Below are 19,916 nucleotides of genomic sequence, written 5' to 3'. Positions count from 1 at the left end.
GAATCCCTCAACTGAACAGTGGAGCTCTGATATCATTTAGAGACTGAACTTCTATTTACTTGATAGAGTCTAAGTTTCACTTAGAACCTACATATGTGAAGTGGTTTAATTTGAGGTGGGTTGGAGCTTATTACAAAGATCTGTGGCCTGTTCCCCTTTCTATATTTTGTTCTTTGTGATCTTCTTTTGCAGTGGGAGGCATTTACACTGTGATCCAGAGCAAAGCCAAAACGACAGCGGACGAATGGGGCGAGAACTATTTTCTGATCGGCCCCTATTTTGAGCAGAATGTGAAGACTCAGGTGGAAATCTGTGAGCCTCCCAACGCTGCAGTTAAGAAGGCAATGGACACCATGAAAAGCCAGGGGTGTCAGGTAAATCAGATGTGCTGCTGCTTCCCAGGGCAACAAAGCTGACTGTGAGGAGATTACGGTTCAGGTTAATGCTCTTGCCGTTCCACTTGACACAGCAGTCCTGCTCAATGTCACCATGGGAGAGGCTCAGAACCCACTGTTAGAATGGCAGAGTCAATTCATTAAAGGTTATTTTTGAGGAAGAACCAGTTTATCCAATTACAGGTTTTAACTGCTCGATTGGATTAATGACTTATTTATCTAGTCTCAAGGTACGGTGAGATTTCAGTGGATATAGTATGACCTTACTTTGACTGAGCCCTTAGATTCCACATTCTTGGGCTGGAGTGAGGAGAGGGCTCCACCAGTTCGTGGTTTTTCTTATGTAGCATTATATTGAGTTGAAAGCCAGGAAGGGACTTAGGAAAAGCACCCAGCTGACAAAGAATTGCTCATTGCAACTAGTCCTAGGGAGCTGTCAGTTAAACCACAACGCCAGGAGTGAATTCATCCCAGTTTTTAACACGATTCAACACCGTTTTTAACCAGTGTTTTCTGTGATACCTCAGTCAAACCTCATGGCCTTTCTGTGACTTAGTTTCTCCAACAGTATCCTAGGAATAAATTTCTTCCAATTTCAATGAAAGGGATGGAATCTGCCGTGCTGATGGGCAGCTACTGAGCTGCAAGCACCTGCAGCCTTGGGGACAGCTGATGACCTGAAAATCAGTGGAAGATAACACATGCTAAGTTTGACCTCCTTTCTTGACAGCCTTCAGCAGAGATCTAGAACCTGCCTTCACTCTGATTCAACCCTGAGGCCCTCAGGGATGTTAGTCTGCAGGAGGAAAAGCTGTCTGCTTATAATGTGTGCTGAACAGATGTGAGACAGCAGCAAGGAAGCATTTTTACAAGTGTCTGTGGCCAAGGGGCATGGCACACTTTAATGTAAAAATTCATGAAGCTCTTGGACTGCCACCAGCTGTGGCTCTGGCAATGTATTATCTCTCTTTCTAAGAGCAGTCCTACTGTTATTAGGATTTAATGCCCTGTTGCATGTCATGCAGATGTGTGTTGTTGGATGAATATGTGCCACAGCTTGGGAAAGTGTCTGCTGGGGACACTGAGGTGATGCTTCCATTGTTCAGGCTCAAACTAAAAGGTCTAATCTAACTTATTTCTATCAGATTTTCATAGGTGATTGGTCAAATTATCCATGTTGCCTCTGTTGCTTATAAAGAGGTGTCTCTGCAAACGGTGTAACACTCCTTTGTTTGGAAAACAGCTCTAGATTAATTGCAGTGCTGTACATACACTTCATGCTGTTCCAGCAATAGGTTCCGTTTAATCAGCCAACTCTGCCAGACTCACATGTGCACTGTGCTGCTGGAATATTCATATACAGCAGCAAATCTGTCCCAGGGAGGTCAAATATAGCTTTGATCTCTAATAATGACGCTGCAGTTTCCAGGAGCTGCACTTATCCTATTAACATTTATGTCTGGATTTTGCTTATGCATCACAATGGATCGTTTTAAACCAAGGGTTCCAAACTTCTCAGGTCAGGTGTGTCCCTTGCCACAACCTGACTACACATTTGGGTGAATAATCTGAATTTGTCTGGGTTCACACAAAGTCCCTGCTTTTTAACCTAATTTTCCTGAATAACAAATCTGGATGGCCTGTAATAAATACATAAGTAGCAAAAAGCAGCAAACCTCTCTTTGTTACACCCTGTGTTTTTTGTGCAAACAGGCCTGAGAGCCTTCAACTCATTTTTTCAAGACCTGACCTCTATTCAGCCTGTTGTAGCATCAGGGCTGGGTTCAGCCTCTGAGGTCCCAGCCATTTTGATGGTGGAATTAATGTCGGATAATTTGACTGTGCAGACTGGTACAATCTGGGTACAGCTGGGTCACTGAAGGCAGTGAAGTTCTACACTCTTAGAGATGTTTAAAGATAAAGCAGGAAAGCTGTATTTTTAGCCTGATGTGGGTTTAGGTATTAGTACACCTTTGGATTGATCCTTCCACTCTGCCAAATGGGAAGAATGAGGAAATATCATGGTAAATACAGATATCCCTAGTGATCTGGCATAAATGGCAAAGATTGGATACAAATGTGACTGACAGAAAATAATAATTTTTAAATAAGAACAGAATCTAATGTTCTTCAATAAGAACATAAAGCTTCATTATTCAACCAAGTGCAGTCCTCCTAAGCTTTTTTTTTTCTCCCCATCAAAAAAAGGTTAATATTGCAATGAAAATCTAAAATGAAAGTCTTAAAAATAAAATGTTTCTAAAGATTGTAGTTTCCTTTGTTCCAATATTACTCCACCTATTTTGCAAGGAAAACTGCAAGTCCTGGGTGTATGGGACTGTGATCACATATTCCCTGGGTAAAATACTTTAGATTTGATGGATGAACATTGTTGTTCTAACTTGCCTTTACATTCACTTTAACATTTTCTTTATTTTATTTTTATTTACTTTTTAATATTTATTTATATTTTATATTTTGTTTACTTATTGTCTTTGACATAACCTCGCCTCTTTTCTGTAGGTCTTTTTTGGAAGATGGCTGATAGAGGGCAGCCCATATGTCATACTGTTTGACATAGGATCAGCAGCTTGGAATCTGGACAAGTGGAAGGGTGAATTTTGGGACGCCAGCAACATAGGGATCCCCTATCATGACCAAGAAGCCAATGATGCTGTGATTTTTGGATCATTAACAGCCTGGTTTTTAAAAGAGGTACAGTTTTTAAACCTAGGGATTTTTAAACTTCAGCCTTGCCTGCAGACCAAAAATGCTTTAGGATGTGGTTCCTATTCTCCACTTCAGAAACTATAATTTTAAGGAATGGGATACCTGATGTAGGTCAAATTTGTATTTAAGTTTTAAATGTTAGGTGGTCTTTTCCAGGAGAAAGGTGAGGGGCTGCCCCGTGTGATTTCTGCTGTGTCTTTATGTCACTTTCCACTGTTTCTTCTCAATTCCCTTATTTGTCACAGGATGCTCTTACAAGTAGAATCTCAAACTGCCTTTTTCTCTCCTGTGGAAGTGAAGTTGTCACACTCCCAAACTGTCCTGGAAGCCAGTCAAGCCATGTCTCAGCAATCAGATACTGCCTTGAACAGGGCGTATGGACAGACAGACAGAATTAATGGTGGCACTGTGACTTCAGATGTCACTCTGAAGAGAGAAAGCTTAGTTAACCTGCAGCATCATCTATCTGTCATAGATGCTCATGATTTTCTTATCCAAACAAGAGCTTCAACAGCAGAAGAGCAAGTAAAAGGAAATAAGAGTGACTGTCCTTGCCAGAGCACCCTGACAATTGAGCAAGGAGACTGTTCTAAGGCACATCCTTGGGCTAAGGGTTAGGGCCTGTGGGAAACAAGACACGTGACCACTTCAAATGTTGTACTGTTTTGTCACAAGAAAGAAAGCAAGCGCTTAAAAGGCATCGTGTTAAAAAAAACAAAACAAAACAAAAAAAAAGAGGTTTCTGGGGCTGGGATGATGGGCAGGATAATGCATGTTTCATGTATGTTATTTCTATTTTCAGCTTTCCTGTCAGATTGATGACAAGCCCAATATAATTGCCCACTTCCACGAGTGGCAGGCAGGAGTGGGTTTGATACTGGCTCGCTCTCAGAAACTTCCCGTCGCCACAATTTTTACCACCCATGCCACTCTGCTTGGGAGATACCTGTGTGCAGCCAGTATTGATTTCTACAACAATCTTGACCACGTAAGAGACATTTTTCCTCATTCTTTCCTTTTCTTTTAGCTAATCAGCTCCTGGCTCCTTTTCTGTTTACTGTGCTACACTATATATTGTATTTTCTGTCTCGTGTGATCACTTGTGATTGACCCATGTCTGAGTGATGAGTTGTCGGTTCCAGAGCACAAGAAATGGTATTTGTAAGACCATGAGGTGTCTAGGCATGAGTGTCTTTTTGTCTGTGTCATCTGACAGGTCATCTTAAAGCTCAGTGGAGGCTAGAGCAGCATGAGTAACCAGGGAATGTAAAACCCATTCAGCTGTAGTCAGCACTTGACCCTTCAGGTGCAGCCTCACGATGCTCCTTCTTAATGAAAAGCAGCAGAAAAAATAACCAGTACCCCCCCTCTTGCTCAAAATACCCTGGAATTTTATTAAATTGTGTTTTTTTCTTTCCCCGGCCTATTTCTTAATTCTTGCAATTCATAGTAAGTCTTTCTAATTTCAAGCATTTCAGGTTAGGCCTTATTTGTAACTGGCAAATGTGGGAAGTACTTTCTGAGTTCAAAGGAGCCACACCTGTTTCTTGGAATTTTTGTTAACTGTCTAGTGGTTTTTGGTTTTCACTGTTTTCTTTCCACTCAAAGCATTACAGAAACCAACCTTTCAAGGCCCCAAATGTCTTTAGCACTGCCTTCAGCAGGGGTGCATTGCATAAGCTGGGATTTCTCATATGGTCACAGACAAAACTGAATTAAAGAGATTTTTGCATTCCAGCACTTAGTGAGGGTAGAGGTAGTTAAGAGAAGTGCCTTGTTCATTGTGCATGTATTTTCTTGGCTGAAAGCAGTGAAGAAAATGACTCAGATGTTTGAAGCTTGACACAGTGTAGAACAGTGTCTTCCAAAGACAAGGCCTAAGCAGTTTGTACTGCTGGTCTTATTCAGAAACACAGAATCGTAGAATCCCAGAATGGTCTGGGTTGGAAGGGACCTTAAAAATCATCTCATTCCACCCCCTGCCATGGGCAGGGACACCTTCCACTAGCCCAGGTTGCTCAGAGCCCCATCCAACCTGGCCTGGAACACTTCCAGGGATGGGGCAGCCACAGCTTCTCTGGGCAACCTGTGCCAGGGCCTCCCCACCCTCCCAGGGAAGAATTTCTTCCTAACATCCAATCTAAACCTGCTCTCTGTCAGTTTGAAGCCATTCCCCTTTGTCCTGTCACTTCTGTCTGTCAGATCTCTCTCCATCTATCCCCCACTAAAACCAGTCTCCTAAGTTAGATATGTTTTTAGGTGCATTAATGAGGCAGCAAGAATAACCCAGTCGAGGAGTCTAGACATTCCTGCTCCCTCGTACTCTCTTTAGGTGTATATATGCAAAATCTAGCTTTAAAGGTACATGAAATTATTTTTTACTGGACAGAGCTGGATTGAAAGAACTAAACACATGTGGTTTCAGGTTTAACTCTTGAGGAAGTGGGGATTTTTCATTTATTCACCCTTGCATTCTTACACATAATTTATTAGTAAGGAAACAATAGTAAAGAAAAAATGGGGGGGCATTCAAAATGAGAAATCAGTGTTAAAAAAAGAGAATGTTGATTGTTTTACTTAAAATTTACTTAAAATACTGTGTCAGAGCCTTACCTTTCTTTTGAAAGGAAATTCTAAAAAAAAATTTAGATTTCTTTTCCTTCTGGTTAATTTGGTGAGCCGCAAGAAGTCCAGAAAATAGTCTGTTTTTCTCAAAAGCAACTTTTTTTCCCCTTGCATGGTAACTTTGGGTACCTCACCCTTTTCTGTGCACTCAAAAGAAAAAGTAACGATCTCACATCAGAGTGGACTTGCAGATTTTAATATATTTATGATCTAGCCACAGTAATAATATATTTTTTTCTGTTCACACATGGCATGGAAAACTTTGTGTGTGAAGGTGCTGTCCACCCTTCTGCAAAGCTTCACAAATTTCATTGGTAACCATCAGCTACTTCATAAATACAGAAATGTCCATTCAGATTTTATTCTGAGAATATATGGAATGAAACATAATTATCAGTTTAGAGTATTACTGTAAACTGCTGTAAATAATATTTAAGGGAAGAAACTTGTGAATATGATAATAATGCTTTATACCCTCTGTGGATTGACATTTAAAGGTACCAATAGAAAAAATTATGCCAAGCTGTTACACGTACTTAGAGGGTGATAAAGCTGTTCCTGACAAAATTAACTATCTTAGTGAGGGCTCCTTTGCCTGTTAAAAGGTCAGCTTGGCCCAAAAGTCAGTTGAGAAATAAGAGGTTGATCTACTGTAATTAAATGATACAGAGAGATAGATCTTCAGACTTTCTTGTTGCTGCCTTCTAGCAGTAAACTATTAAGGTCAAACAAACAATTTGTCAGTGAAGAACATTCTTTGGGGCTTTGTCATATTTAATCTGTGGAGGAAACAATATATTTTTAGGGCATATCCTTCCCTCTCACCCTGAAGTAAAATATCTGGTTTTCCTATTTCAGTGTTATGGCATAAATTTCTTCCTTTGAAACATAATCATAATTGAGTTCTCACGTTTGACCCATGTTTCATGGTTAAAGCACAATTTCCACCAGCTTTAAGTGCAGCAGCTGAGATAGGTGGGAAGGATGCAGCTGTAGGATGGACTGTGCCTAATATCACAGAAAAGTGGTTGCAGCACAGAAGGAAAGTGTGTGGCCCAGTTGTGCCTAGAGACAGTCAGGCATATACAGCTCCTGTGGAGAAAAGAGGGAACCTTGTGTTCCCTTTCCTAGTCCCCAACACAGTCCACAAAGATTTGTCTGGTAGGGAGAGTTTTATACTTCCCACACAGTGCAGGACTCTTCCACTGCAGTGTAAAACCACCCCTGTAGATAAGCAGGACCAGAAGATACAAGATCAGCAGAGTCCTGAACTGCAGGCTGCCAGAACTCTGTGTTTCATGAGCTGAGGGCACTTGTCAGCCTGCAATCTGTAAGAGGACATTTTCTGGGGGACTGAAAACCTGGCAGAGGCAAGCTGTGGAGTTTTGGAAGATAGGAGGGTGCACAGTGGGTGTAAGACTGTAATGCTGTGTGACTCCTGGCCTCTTCCTGAGCCATCTGCACCTTGCCTCTGTCAGAGACAGGATCCTGGTTCTAACACAGCATTCCAACCTAACAACTGGATGACATTAACAACTGGATGTGGCACTTAGTGGTTTATTTGACAAGGTGATGTTCAGTCACCGGCTGGACTCGATGGTCTTGGAGAACTTTTTCAACCTTAGTTCTATGACTCTAGGATTCTGTGACTACTGTATGAAATGATACAATTCTTGTATTCTCACAGTACTGACTGGGGGACTGGGGGAAATTTAGCTGCCTCTGCTGCAGTGCAAACCTGGGTGTTAAACCCTTAGCACGTGCCCAGGAGCAGAGTGAACACCAGAAGTAACGCTGTCATGTCCAAGCCAGAGTGTAACAAAGGGACTGGCCATGTCTCAGCTAAAGAACCCTGAGGCAGTAACCACCTAACAGGCTATTCAGTGAACTTTTTACTTCCTGTATCCACATTTAAATCACTCTGATCCTGGAGGAAGGAATGGAGGGAAAACAAAAAGAACAAAATTGAAGGTGACTTGCCCAGTAACTGGCAGTGTGTGATATTTTTATCTACCTTTAAGCATATCAAGATCTCCAGGTAGATGACTGGGTCAGGGACTGCCAACCCTTCCTATGGGTTACTGGCTTGAACTCTTCCACAGGCAACACTTTATAATTTCACTAACAAATAGAGTGTGTTATGAGCTTAATTCCCCACAGAAGTTTAAGAGGTTTTGTGGGTCTAAATAGTCCAGCAAGCAATGCATTTCTCCCATTATCCCCATGTCCAGTGTAGGGTTATGCTTGTTGCCAAGATAAACTGAACCAAAATAGCTAATCCAGAAGTTAGGAAGTTCTGTGAAAAAAAAGTTCTGAGTCTGTAGAGCCTTTTCCTCTTCAAGAGGAACTGACCTCTCAGCTGAAGATCAAGAATGTTAATCTTTTATTGCTTTCCCCATTGTTTAAGGGGACTGGCTTATTTAGAATTCTTTTGGTCTCATTTCATCCCTTTAGGATTTTAAATAGGCCAACACTTTTCATGAATTGACTGAGAGGCAGTCCAGGCAAGCTGATAGGTGAATAGACAGCTTGTTTTGGCAAATGATTTAACCTGGAATTTCATCTTAAGAGATGACCATCTGAATGGTTTTGGGAACCACTGGCCTGGCATAATGGAGAAGTTTGTAGGCTTCAGCCTGTGATACTTCTTACTAAAAAATCCATTTGAGTTATAACAGAAAAAGTGCTCCAGTGAGAAGAAGGAAAGCTTAGTCTTATTCTTCATTGCTTTTTTCCTTAGATATATAATGTATATGCCATGTATAATATAACTCTTCTATTTAGAACTTGCAACATTTTCATTGGGCTCATGCAGGTGCAGCTGAGTCTAGTTTGCAAGGTGGTGGAAAATCCTGTCCTAAGAGGTATGAAAGGAAGAGTACTAAAAATCCCAATGAAAATGAATAGTCAAGAGCTTTCATGCCGCCAATATCAGAGCACAGGCTCTCATTCCAACTAGTGCTGCTGCCAATATCAGAGCACAGGCTCTCATTCCAACTAGTGCTGCTGCCAATATCAGAGCACAGGCTCTCATTCCAACTAGTGCTGCACTGTCCAGGCTGTCCCTGAGCTCTCTGTGATACAAAGCTGATCCTCTTTGTCAGCAGAGCAGCTCATGGAAATCTGATTTAAGCCAGGAAGTGTAGATTTCATTCTCTTTTGGCATTGCAGAGCTATACCAGAATGAAAGTTCTATTTGCACAAGATAACAGTCAATGGGGGGTAAATTTGATGTAAGCTGGATTTTAAAAGTCATTCTTACATAAATCAGGCACTGGCAGCCAGAGAGATTATGCTGGAAACAGAAGTCTTTTCATTCTTCTTTTGGTAGGTGAGGAATTTGAACTTCAGACCTCCCTCTGACTGTTCCTGATTCCACTGCAGCATCACTTCAAACTTGAGTGTACTGCTGATTTAAAAGGCCAGAAGAGATTATTTCCTTCTCTGACTAAAATCCTCAGTTAAATATTCATGCATCAACCATGTACTTTTTTTTTTTTTGAGATACAAAATATTTACAAAAATGTTATGTGGTCTCAAGGTAGGGCTTAAGTGGTGAGGGTAGTCTGTGTTATTTTTGCAAAGGTGTCATAATGTTTTATTCAGGAAAATTACATATTTTAATTCCAGTTTGAATTTGTACTGGTTTAACTTCCATTAGTTTTCATCATACTTTTTTTTTCTTTAGGAAAGCATTGTCTAGTATCAGAATCTAGAGATTCTATGCGGACTGTGCCAAATTATCTGTCTTTCACAAAAGTATTTACGTAGCCAGTGTAGTCCTTCCTCCTTTTTGACTCTCAAATCACTCTTCTTGTGCTTTGGGAATATTTTGCACTTTGTCTTTATCATTTTGAAGTAGGAATGTCAAATTTGGATTTGCTACTTCAGTGACTGTTCACTGTTTCCAGAAGAAACATAACACCTGTATCCATAACTACTTGATATTTGTTTTTTTTCATTCAGTGATTATCTTAGCTGTCTTAAACAGAATGTCATGCTGGAAGGTTCAGTGATTAACTACTGTACCTCCTAACACATTAAATTTTGAGGCATGAATGAAATGTTATGCTCATTATGTGGATCCATAGAAAAGACAAAAATGAGCTGAAATTTTTCCTCAGGATTGCACTGCAGCAAATGCAAGTTTTACCCCAAAAGCATTGAGCCTGTGGAACATCTTCTTGTGTTGCTTTGCAATTATATAGGCCTTATAAAGGAGTAATTTCCTCCTGTAGTTCATTCCATCTTGTAAATTCTAATAATCTGCTTGGCTTCTAACAGTCAGGGCAGGAGGGGATCCTCACCTGGAGAAGCAGTAAAATATTTACAGGGAATTGGATATTGAAGGAGTCTTTAACAATCACTGAGGGATGAAACAGTTGGGCTCGGTGATATTAGGGGTCTTTTCCACCCCTTAATGGGTCTGCAGAGAGTTAATGTGCTTAGGTCTGTTTTCCTCTGGATGCAGCTTTTTTCCTTGGTGGCTTCACTCGTGTTCCCCTTTGCTGGTAAGAGCAAACAAACAGTGGTCAGCATGACGCACTTCATGGCTGTTTTGCTTTGCTCCAGCTGGACATGAGGGATATGGAACATAGTTCACAGGTGCCTGAGCTGGGGTGGACATGCACCCAGAGGGCAGAGCCCATTGCTGGGCAGGAACATTGGTCTGGGGATGAAGAGCAAAGCCGCTGCTTCATTTGGGCAGATTGGCTCCACACAGCCCTGTGTTGCTTCTAATTCTGGAGCTAATATTGGCACAGCAAGCTCAGCTGTCTTTGCACAGGGCTGTGTGGACTAAATTTGTCACCTGTCTCATCAATTAATTTTCATTTAACCTGCCCTTCAACTTGTCTGAGGCTATTTTCACTTGTCCAGCCTGCTCAGGAGTGCACAGTTCTTGCTCCACATTGTAAGTGAGGTCAAAAGTCAGGGGCTTGCTTTACTGATTGGTGGTAGAAGCTGCTGGAGAGTGAGAGCAAATGAAATGTGAGAACTCCCTGTCCTCTGTTTATACTTCCTAATAGCCCTGGAATTGTGTACCTTTGCAGAAGAATGCCAAAAGTCATGCAAGGATACGCAAAATAAAATATTTCCCATTTCCAGAAGATGAGACAACGAATAGCAATGAAGAAATAAGCATTGATATGTGTTAAATGTGTAAAGTGCTTTCATACAATCAAAGAAATAAAAGCTAGCTAGAAATAAGCCATAGTGCTTAACAATTTTTTTATGAACCTTTCTCTTAGTAGCATTGGAGGGAGTGTTTTTCCACAGTTAGTGAACATGCCCCAAATTTAGCTTTTAATTACATTTTGTAATTGAAACCCATTCTTGCTGAGAAAGAGAAAAGAGAACAAAAACCCTTGAAAGTTTGAGCAGCTATTTGTTTGCTAGCAATTTACAAATTATTTTTAGTACAAAGAAGTATTTGAAAAGGCTTCCACAGTTCTGATTGCAGTGGTGCCCCATCCCATTTGTGTGTTTGTCCAGCATATGAAAGAACTGTCCCGTTTTGGTGGGGTTTTTTTTAGCACAGAATGTTTGAACAATCAAATACTCAGTTAAAAGCTATGTGTGAATTGGTTTAGGGTAAGTGATGCACAATGCTAGAGGTCTGTGGCACTGTAACAAGTCAAATTAATTCACCTTTATTTTTTCTTTCTCTGCCCACCTACTCAGTGCTCCTTCTACCATTCAACTTCTGTGACAAATGAGATATATGTCCTAGAGAAAAGATCATTTAAGATTCCCATGGGGAATGCTGAAAATATGATATATGATGATACAACTGAGAAATGGTAGCATATTGTAAAGTGTATTTCCTACCTTTTCTAAAAATCTCTTTGGCAAACTTAGAAACTCTTGATATAGAGGACCATCAATACTAAAATAAAGCATCTAGAAAAACTTCTCTAGAAGTTTTCAGCTGAGATTTTTCAAGAGTTCTTTTTTTTTTGGTCACATTAGGGTGGCTTTTTCAAGTAATAGAGTGGAAGCCACTTTCTCATAAATAGTGTAGCACCACTGCAGAATTAGTGCTCAGTGGATAAAAGCACTTTCTTAGCAAAGCAGTTGTAAGACATCTATAGCTACATCTGTATCTATACATGTCCAAGTAAAAATTAAAAGCTGTTTGCTTAAATCTAGTCCCCTGAAATGGTTCACATTTGATCAAATTTCTTAAAATATGTTCTGTACCAACATTAAGCACCTACTTTGCAGGAAAGGTCACGGTCTGAATAGGTTTATTCTGGCTGAGTTCTAAAGTGCTGGAAGCAGAGGTCACACAGTCCTAACTATAGAAAGTGCTGTCTGCCCTGCCTGTAATAATGGTTAAATCTCTTACAGGCAATGAAGTTCCACAGTCAAATGCAATCAAAGTCAGACCAGGCAGCATTAGGCAGTGATAACGACAGAGCTCATTGAGAGTCACTGTCACTCTCCATGGAACTCACACAGTCCATTTGGTGCCCCTTCTGTCAACCTTAGGAGGTCAAGACTTCTGTTCCCATAAGTGAAACATCATCTGAGACTAAGAGGATTGTAATTTAGTTGAAATCATTGACACCTTTTTTAGACTCATTGCAGCGGTTTTGCAGTGAACATTTGAACCTTTAAGCTCGGTAGGTGTTGTGCTTTTTCTTTGCATCAGGATGATGTAAGCTCAGTAAAAAAAAAAAAGGAGTAGCTGAAAGGTGATTCAGAAATGCTTGGGTATTTGAGGTGGTCTCGTCTAGTGGTTTTAACTTAGAAATTAATGGAGTTAAATTGAAATACAAGAAACACCAAATAACAGTGATGAAGTTGGAGAAAGAACATCTCTGAGTATCAGAAAATATCTCATTTTCTATGTTCTTTGTTCCCTCAGGAGCTGTGTCTGAGTCTTTATATCCTACCTCTCCACCACAAGTCAGAATCATCTCTCTATGATTCCCACCATTCCACCCAGTCCCCAGGTTCTGTCCTCATCCTCATTCCCTTTTCCTTCTCTCCCCTATACCTTCAGTTACCAGCAACTTCCCTGCTCTCCCAAGTTTTCCTACAAGCCCTTGCAAGATGCAGTATGATACATTGTCAGCCAGCAGGCCAAATATCACAGATCCTTACCTTTCATGGGATCATTTATCTAGTTGTCCTTCCATTGTAGAGCTGCCATTTTTTCAGAAACGTGCAGGAACCGAGACCTCTCTTGCTCCTTCAAACCCTTTAAAGTTGACAAAATAGTTCAAAAACCAAAAATGACAAAACAGCAGAATTATCCCACGATTCTCATTCCCTGGGGAAACCGAGCTTGGCACAAGAAACCTTCTTTGAGGTAATAAGTCTGAGGAGCACATCACACAGGTGTCTTTGTTTGTTTGTTTGTTTTATTATTTACCAGTTTGACATCGACAAGGAGGCTGGAGAGAGGCAGATTTACCACCGGTACTGTATGGAACGGGCATCTGTGCACTGTGCCCATGTGTTCACCACAGTCTCACAGATCACAGCCACAGAAGCAGAACATATGCTTAAAAGAACTCCTGGTAAGACCCAAATTGGTTTTTTTTGCTATATTTCCTCCTACCATCTACATTTCCTTAGATTGAATGAACATAATAGAGACAGAGAATAACCAACTTTCAAAATTCAAGTGCAGATGATATCACTTGAAACACATTCTAGCAGCATGTAGTGTAGTCTGGAAGAAATCAAGTTCGGCATCATTTAATGACTGCTTCCAGTACCATTTTAGGAGAGCATTAATGTAACTCTTTGCAAGGACGTCTAGCTTCAGGAGCTTTGTCTGTGGCAGGGTTGCCATGCTCTTAGGGCCAAACCATGAAAAGCTTCATACATATAATATTTTCTAAAATAGTTGAGTTATGTGCCCAACAGTTTGTCTGGTTTTCCCTGTTGCATTGGCCTGATAAAATATGAAATTTCAAAACCTTTTTGTGTTCCATGCATGGAGTTTGAGCAAGGTCATGATCCCAGTCTGATGTGTCATTAAAGGTCTCTTTAAGTCAGTCCAACACTCCATGTGCAGGTAAGCGTCATGAGGGGAAAACTGTGCAACGATTTTGGAGACTATTTAAGCAGGTGTGTTCACACTTTGGTTATTTTAAGCTAAGCAATACTCAGAAGACTTTATTTTCTTGCCTTTTTTTTTTTTGGTAGATTTTTTAGGTGATTTGCAGTGCTAATTATAGTATGGGATTGTTATCTTTGTTAACTTCAATGGTTCAAGCCACATCGTGGTTCATGAATCAGAACCAAAGAGATGTTCATTGAATCCTTTGCCTCATTCCTGACTAACTGTCAACAGGATGATGAACTTAGATTATTTTAACTTTCATTTTAAACATGACAGCCATATCTTCTTAAAAGTCACTTAAGTGTTCAGTCATTTAAACTGGGATATCTCTGAAAGGTCTTGATTTTTACGAAGTGCAGAGCACTCAACCTCTGAAAATCAGACTTTCGAAGCTGTTTTATATTAGGATGAGGCTTCTCCTCACAACAGCTGCCCTTGAAAATCATAGTTTATGTTTTGGGATTTTAGGAGACTGAAATGAGTCTGAATCCAGTTTAATTTGGGAGAGAAAATCTGCAGACTGCTCACAGATAAAACATCAGCTGAAGCTGAAGAGAATTCCATGCACAGAGATTCACAGGCCTGAGCTTTTTGTGATTATTCTTGCAACTTTGAAGAAACCAAGTAAATATGTTTAATATTGGGGTTAAAAAATTACTGATACGTATCATGCTTCATGTTGACAGAGCTAGATAGAAATTCAATAGGAATTGCCATCCCAAATCCTAGGAGACAACTATAAGTGGAAAGTATGTTTTGATGGGAATAAGTACTTTACTAGTTTCTTTGAATCCTGGACCACAAATAAACTGTGTAGGAGTCTATTCTCATACTATTTATTCTCTCTGAAGTTTTGAAATCCACATTGGCTGTTTGGAAAGTTCAGCAATCCTTCATTGAGCTTGAATTCTGAAGAGGAACTTGAAAGCTGAAAGTATGTGTATGTTTCTCAACCCACTTTAAAAATTAACTTTTAAAAGGGCGATGAAGAATTGGCACATTAACTTTTATTTGCATTTATTGAGAGATAAACTTTGTAACCACATTGTTAGCTAAAAATAATCGAGAAATGCACCAAGTAGAGCTGTCTCTGCTACTTCTCTTTAACATTAAACTTGGATTATAATTTAAATTGTAAATCTTATCACTTGGAAAAGTCCCTTTAAAATTTAGTGAACCTGATTGCATAGGGAAAGTTTGCACCAGGACGAAGGCCCATTTGCCAGCCTAAACCTGGCAGAATGACTGCTTGTTATTATTTGATCAATATTTTATCAGATCATATTTGACAAAAGTTTGAGTCTCTGATGTTGAACCTGTTTTCTTTGAAGTATCAAGCAAGGTTCTGTCAGTGATCATAAGTTACATTCCTGTGATTTGAAAACTGATATTACAGGATTTCTAATGTTTTCATTCAGGTATGAAACATTTTTCTCACTGGCAGTAGAGAAGACTTTGAATCAAAATTCCAAGAGACTTAGGTATCAGTTGAGATCTAGAGCTAGGCTTCCTACCTGTATATATTTGATCAAAATCATAGAAGAAGATTCTGAAAACATATGAGTCAACCCTGAATGTTAGTGACTTATCAGCAGAAAACATCCTACTGTGCCAATATTACTTAAATTAATGCCAGTTTCTTTCCTGTAAATACAGAAGTCAAAATATTCTGATTTGACCTTCTTGGCACAATTTTTTTAACAGGTTGAATTTTTATCTACTGCTGTTTAACCTTGAATGTTTCAGAACCCTTTACAAGATAAGGTTTAGTCAGAGATCACTTACCTGTCAGGAAAACACATATATTGCTGAAGTAGACTTTAAATTTCAAAGAAGTAATTAAAAATGGCCTGTGGCATTTGCAGGAAAAATGTCAGGCAAGTATATTGGATAGCATATGGAGAATTGATTGTACTTACTTTAAGATGATCTTGCTAGGGGATTAACGAGAAGAGCCATAGGTGTTTTAAAGAAGTCTCCATAAGTCTCCAGAAGTAGGAGACTGTTTTATATCAGGCCAGATGTTTAATGCTAGATATGTAAACTTCTCTTAATGGGGGAAAGGATGGGAAACCCTGAATGTCAGGCATCTGTGACTGAAAAATCACAGCAAAAGTGGTGTTCAGGACCTGTATCAGTGGCAAGGAAGAGACTGTGCTCCCATCAGTAACCCTGATTATGGGAGGAGTTAACCATGAGCACTGGGATCAAAGAGGTGCTGTTTGGTTTGCATAAACTATGTGTTGTAGGGAATAATAGTATCTTACTGAAGGTCCTTTGGATGCTGCACAGAACCTTTAAAATTATTCCAGTTAGTGGCTGTGATGACCAGACACCCGATGACCCCTTCAGGAGAACAAGGTTGGAATTGGCACCACTGTGCCCTCTAATAATCAGTGCTTCTTGCTTCTTTGAAGATTCTTTGTATTTGAAGGATCTCTGGTATCATAAATTAGTGTAGGTCTGTTTAAGGCAGTTGTGTTACTTTGAAATAAGGAACTGGCCTCCCCTTTCATTTCCATACATGGCTTTCATAAAACAACTCAAAGAAAAGAAAGTGGCATTCTTTCCATTTATTTCAACTAGAAGTAGGGCAAGCCTTTAAATAGCTGCTGTGATCTACCAGGAAGGTGAAGAGGGACTGAACTTCAGTGTTGTTTGAAGCAAGCTATGTCTGTCCTCTGTGGATATCCTATAACTCTATCTTAAAAATGCTGGAAATGGACAAATTTTAATTGTAAGATGCTATAGAGTCTTGGAGGAGAGCAGCTATAAATGTGTGAAGCATATTATTCTGTGGCTATTTTTAGGAGAAATCCAACAGATTACTCAAGGAAGGTCTTTTTTAAAAAGGTTTCCTATATTCTCCCTTTTCTGATAAACCCTCAGAAGTCTTGATAGAATGGATATCTCTTGTGCCATGCAGTAAACAAGGGCATAGTCCTGTGCAGTTTCTGCTTTCAAGAGCTTCCAATCTCTAGTGATAGAGCAGGCAACAGTGATAGCAAGAATGAAGAGATAAAGGGCATATTGCACAACAAACACAGCTAAATGGAGACATTACTGGAGTCTTGACAGGACAAAAGGGCAGGGTCTGTCTAGTGTTGAGCAAAGGTGAAAGCCACTTTAATGCCAACATGCCACATGCAGGAGCTTTGTGGAATGAGCTGGTGGAGACTGTTGTGTCAGGCAGTGCTGTTCCCTCTCTAGAAATAGCATAATCCATAACCTGTTCACGTGCTGACAGCTGTGAGACACGTTGGTTCTTTCCTGAAAGATTTCTCTGACTCTGAAGATGTCTACCTCTGCCTTTTCTCTGCTTTTCCAGATGTTGTCACCCCAAATGGCTTGAACGTTAAGAAATTTTCAGCAATGCATGAGTTTCAGAATTTGCATTCCATGTACAAGGCTAGGATCCAAGAGTTCATTCGAGGTCATTTCTATGGGTATGCTTTTACTTTTCAAAAATTAGCAACCGTTGTCCAACGCTATTTAAAGCAAGAACCAAAGCAGGAAGACTAATGAGTACTTCATAGAGGAGCTAAAATGTTACAAGCTTATTCAAATATCTGTCTGGGATTTCTCAGTCAGAAACTAAAGGAATTTTAGACACCAGTTCTAACTCTGCTTAACAGACTGTGATATCAGAGAGCAGATCCTGATTTGTTCATTATTTACCCAAGATGCACTTTGCCAGATTAAGTCTGTCAATTTAAAGAACAGCAGAAAAGCCTCACTTTCTTCATGTTTTTGGGATAGTAAATTCCTCCAGAATAGAAAGCTGTTGTGTGCTTTGCTTGATTATATCTAGGGAAATACTTTGTTCTTGTCTGTTTGTTTGCTTGCCTTCAGCCACCTTGACTTCGATCTTGAGAAGACCTTATTTTTCTTCATTGCTGGGAGATATGAGTTTTCCAACAAAGGAGCTGATATGTTTCTAGAAGCCTTATCAAGATTAAACTTTTTGCTGAGGGTAAGAAAACTTGTGCAGCTGTTGATAACATAGAGCTTATACTCAAATTACCATACTGTGGAAGTCACCTGCAAGAATTCCTATAAACTCTGGTTTACGGGAAAGTAATTATGGGATGCTCACAGTTTCCACAAAGCTCTTTCTCTGAATCCTCAGAGTATATAATGATCTCAGACAGATTAAAAATAATTGGTTACATAGTTCTAGAAGTTAATCCATGGTCACCTCCCTCGTTTTTAGAGAGAAATAATGAAAATGCTATTCAAGAATTTGTCCTGAAGGTTCACATATTAGAAGGAAAACAAAAGTAATCCTTTAATGATGTCTTTTAAAAATATCTTTTTAAGCAAATTGCTTAATTCACTGGGACCTGATAATGATCTTTTAAATCTACTGTTACCACACTGGATGGGAATCTTGCATATAAATTCCCGCTGTGGTAGTGGGCTGGTGAACAAGCCTGGGGAAGTGGAACTCAGTTCTCCATGCTTCTGTTTCCTCAGGTATAAAATGAGTGCAATGTTTCTAAATGCTTTTATGGAGTACTTTTAATTTTTTAAAATAATTTCAAAATTTATTTTTATTTTTAAATTTATTTTTATTTTTAAATTTTAAGTTAATTAAAATAAAAATATTTTTAATGTAATAAAATTAATTTACTTTTAATTTAAGGAAGAGAAGAGCTAGGCCTTGTTCTGATCAAAGATCAGAGCACTTACCACCCACAATGAGGTTGTTGAAAATGTCTCCATATCTATCCTAAAGATTGATATATTTAAAATTATAGACAGAAAAAGTAGGACTAATCAGTTTTCAGTCATCTAGCCAGGATCAATTGGCTGTTGTGCCAGACTCTCTCTTTTGTACTCTTATCATTTAAATGATGTGGAAAATCTGGATAAAAATAACGACACTGTGTTATCAGCAGGGCTGAAAAAAATATTGATTTTCAAAGCCCTAAGAACGCTTGTTCTACCACCACCTTCTGTTAATACACCATTAGAGCCTGTGGAGTTTCTGCAAATCCTTCATCCATTCGCTCACACAGCCTCACATAACTCAAGTATTTCTTCCACAACAAAAGTCGGTTGTTTGGCATTGCAGGGCAACATCAGCTACCTGTTAATGGCATTTAAACAGCTCTGAAAGCTGATAATGTGCAAAGTCTCATGTGATAAGAGGGAAAGAATTACTCGAGCAACCACTGCAGCAATCTCTTATTGTAGCTAATTATTTATATCATAGAATCATTAAACTCTTGCGTTGTTGCTTCTCCCATAAGCTGAGCCTGACTTTACTGCATTACAGGTCCAGTTTGGATGCCAGCATCTGATTAGCTGTTCAAAGAACAGCTCTGTAATTCTTTCAAGTGTTCATCATTTTCAAGTGTAATTATTGCCCTGTGGTTGTTTCAAGGAGTAATTCCATTGGGAATAGCAGAATACCTGTACTACTCCTGAGGCTGGAAGTGCTGCTGCTTCTGAAGCAAATTGTAGTGGTGTGCCTGGCCTTAAAAATACATAGAATTGGGTGCAATTATTTTATTTTATTTTATTTTATTTTGCTCCTTGAGAACCTTACTGACATTATGGAGGTAATATATTAATGTTGGCACAGAGTGTTAATACACGCTCAGATCACATGATGGACTCTGAACCTACCTTGAGGAGAGGGAAGGGAAGAACCTTACCATGACAGGTGACTCCTATAGGTTATTTTCCACTCTGCATTTCCCTGTACCTCAGTCTGATAGAAGGCCTGCTAACAGCAAGTTTGTGTGTCTAAAATTTAAACCAGAGGCAACCCAAAATAATTTAATATTTACTGCTCTGAACAGGGTTCACCCTTAGCTTTTCTTTGAACAGTTGCTGACAGGAGTAAGACCTCATTCATGCAAAAAATCCTTTGCTCACTCCTTTTAGACAAAATAGTTTGTGTCAGGTGAGAAAATGTGTGTAGGATTTTTTTTTTTATTTTATTTCTCAGCCATGGCCTCTAAACCATGAGAGATCAGGAAGGTGTGTATTGCCCAAATTGAAACTGTGTGACACATGTTTTACCTGAATTATCCTCAGCTGTATCTCTGACATGACAAAAAGGGAGAGTTAAGAGG

The 19,916-nt window shown here is 39.5% G+C and overlaps 1 protein-coding gene across 2 annotated transcripts in view; it reads left to right on the top strand.

Annotated features, from left to right (window-relative positions):
* Positions 1–19,916, top strand: part of GYS2 (glycogen synthase 2) — a 40,871-nt gene that overhangs the window by 7,587 nt on the left and 13,368 nt on the right. For both annotated transcript variants that reach the window (XM_027693529.1, XM_027693528.1), the window contains 6 exons: positions 193–374; positions 2,919–3,110; positions 3,928–4,113; positions 13,135–13,279; positions 17,159–17,276; positions 17,683–17,803. In XM_027693529.1, the coding sequence (XP_027549330.1) occupies positions 345–374; positions 2,919–3,110; positions 3,928–4,113; positions 13,135–13,279; positions 17,159–17,276; positions 17,683–17,803 (792 nt within the window). In that variant the 5' untranslated portion in view covers positions 193–344. The remainder of the gene's footprint in view (positions 1–192; positions 375–2,918; positions 3,111–3,927; positions 4,114–13,134; positions 13,280–17,158; positions 17,277–17,682; positions 17,804–19,916) is intronic.

The sequence above is a fragment of the Neopelma chrysocephalum genome, unplaced genomic scaffold, assembly GCF_003984885.1.
Source record: "Neopelma chrysocephalum unplaced genomic scaffold, ASM398488v2 Primary Assembly neopelma1_92, whole genome shotgun sequence".
Taxonomy (NCBI): Eukaryota; Metazoa; Chordata; class Aves; order Passeriformes; family Pipridae; genus Neopelma; species Neopelma chrysocephalum.
Note: the sequence above shows the minus strand (reverse complement) of the source record. Positions and strands in the feature narration are given on the sequence as shown.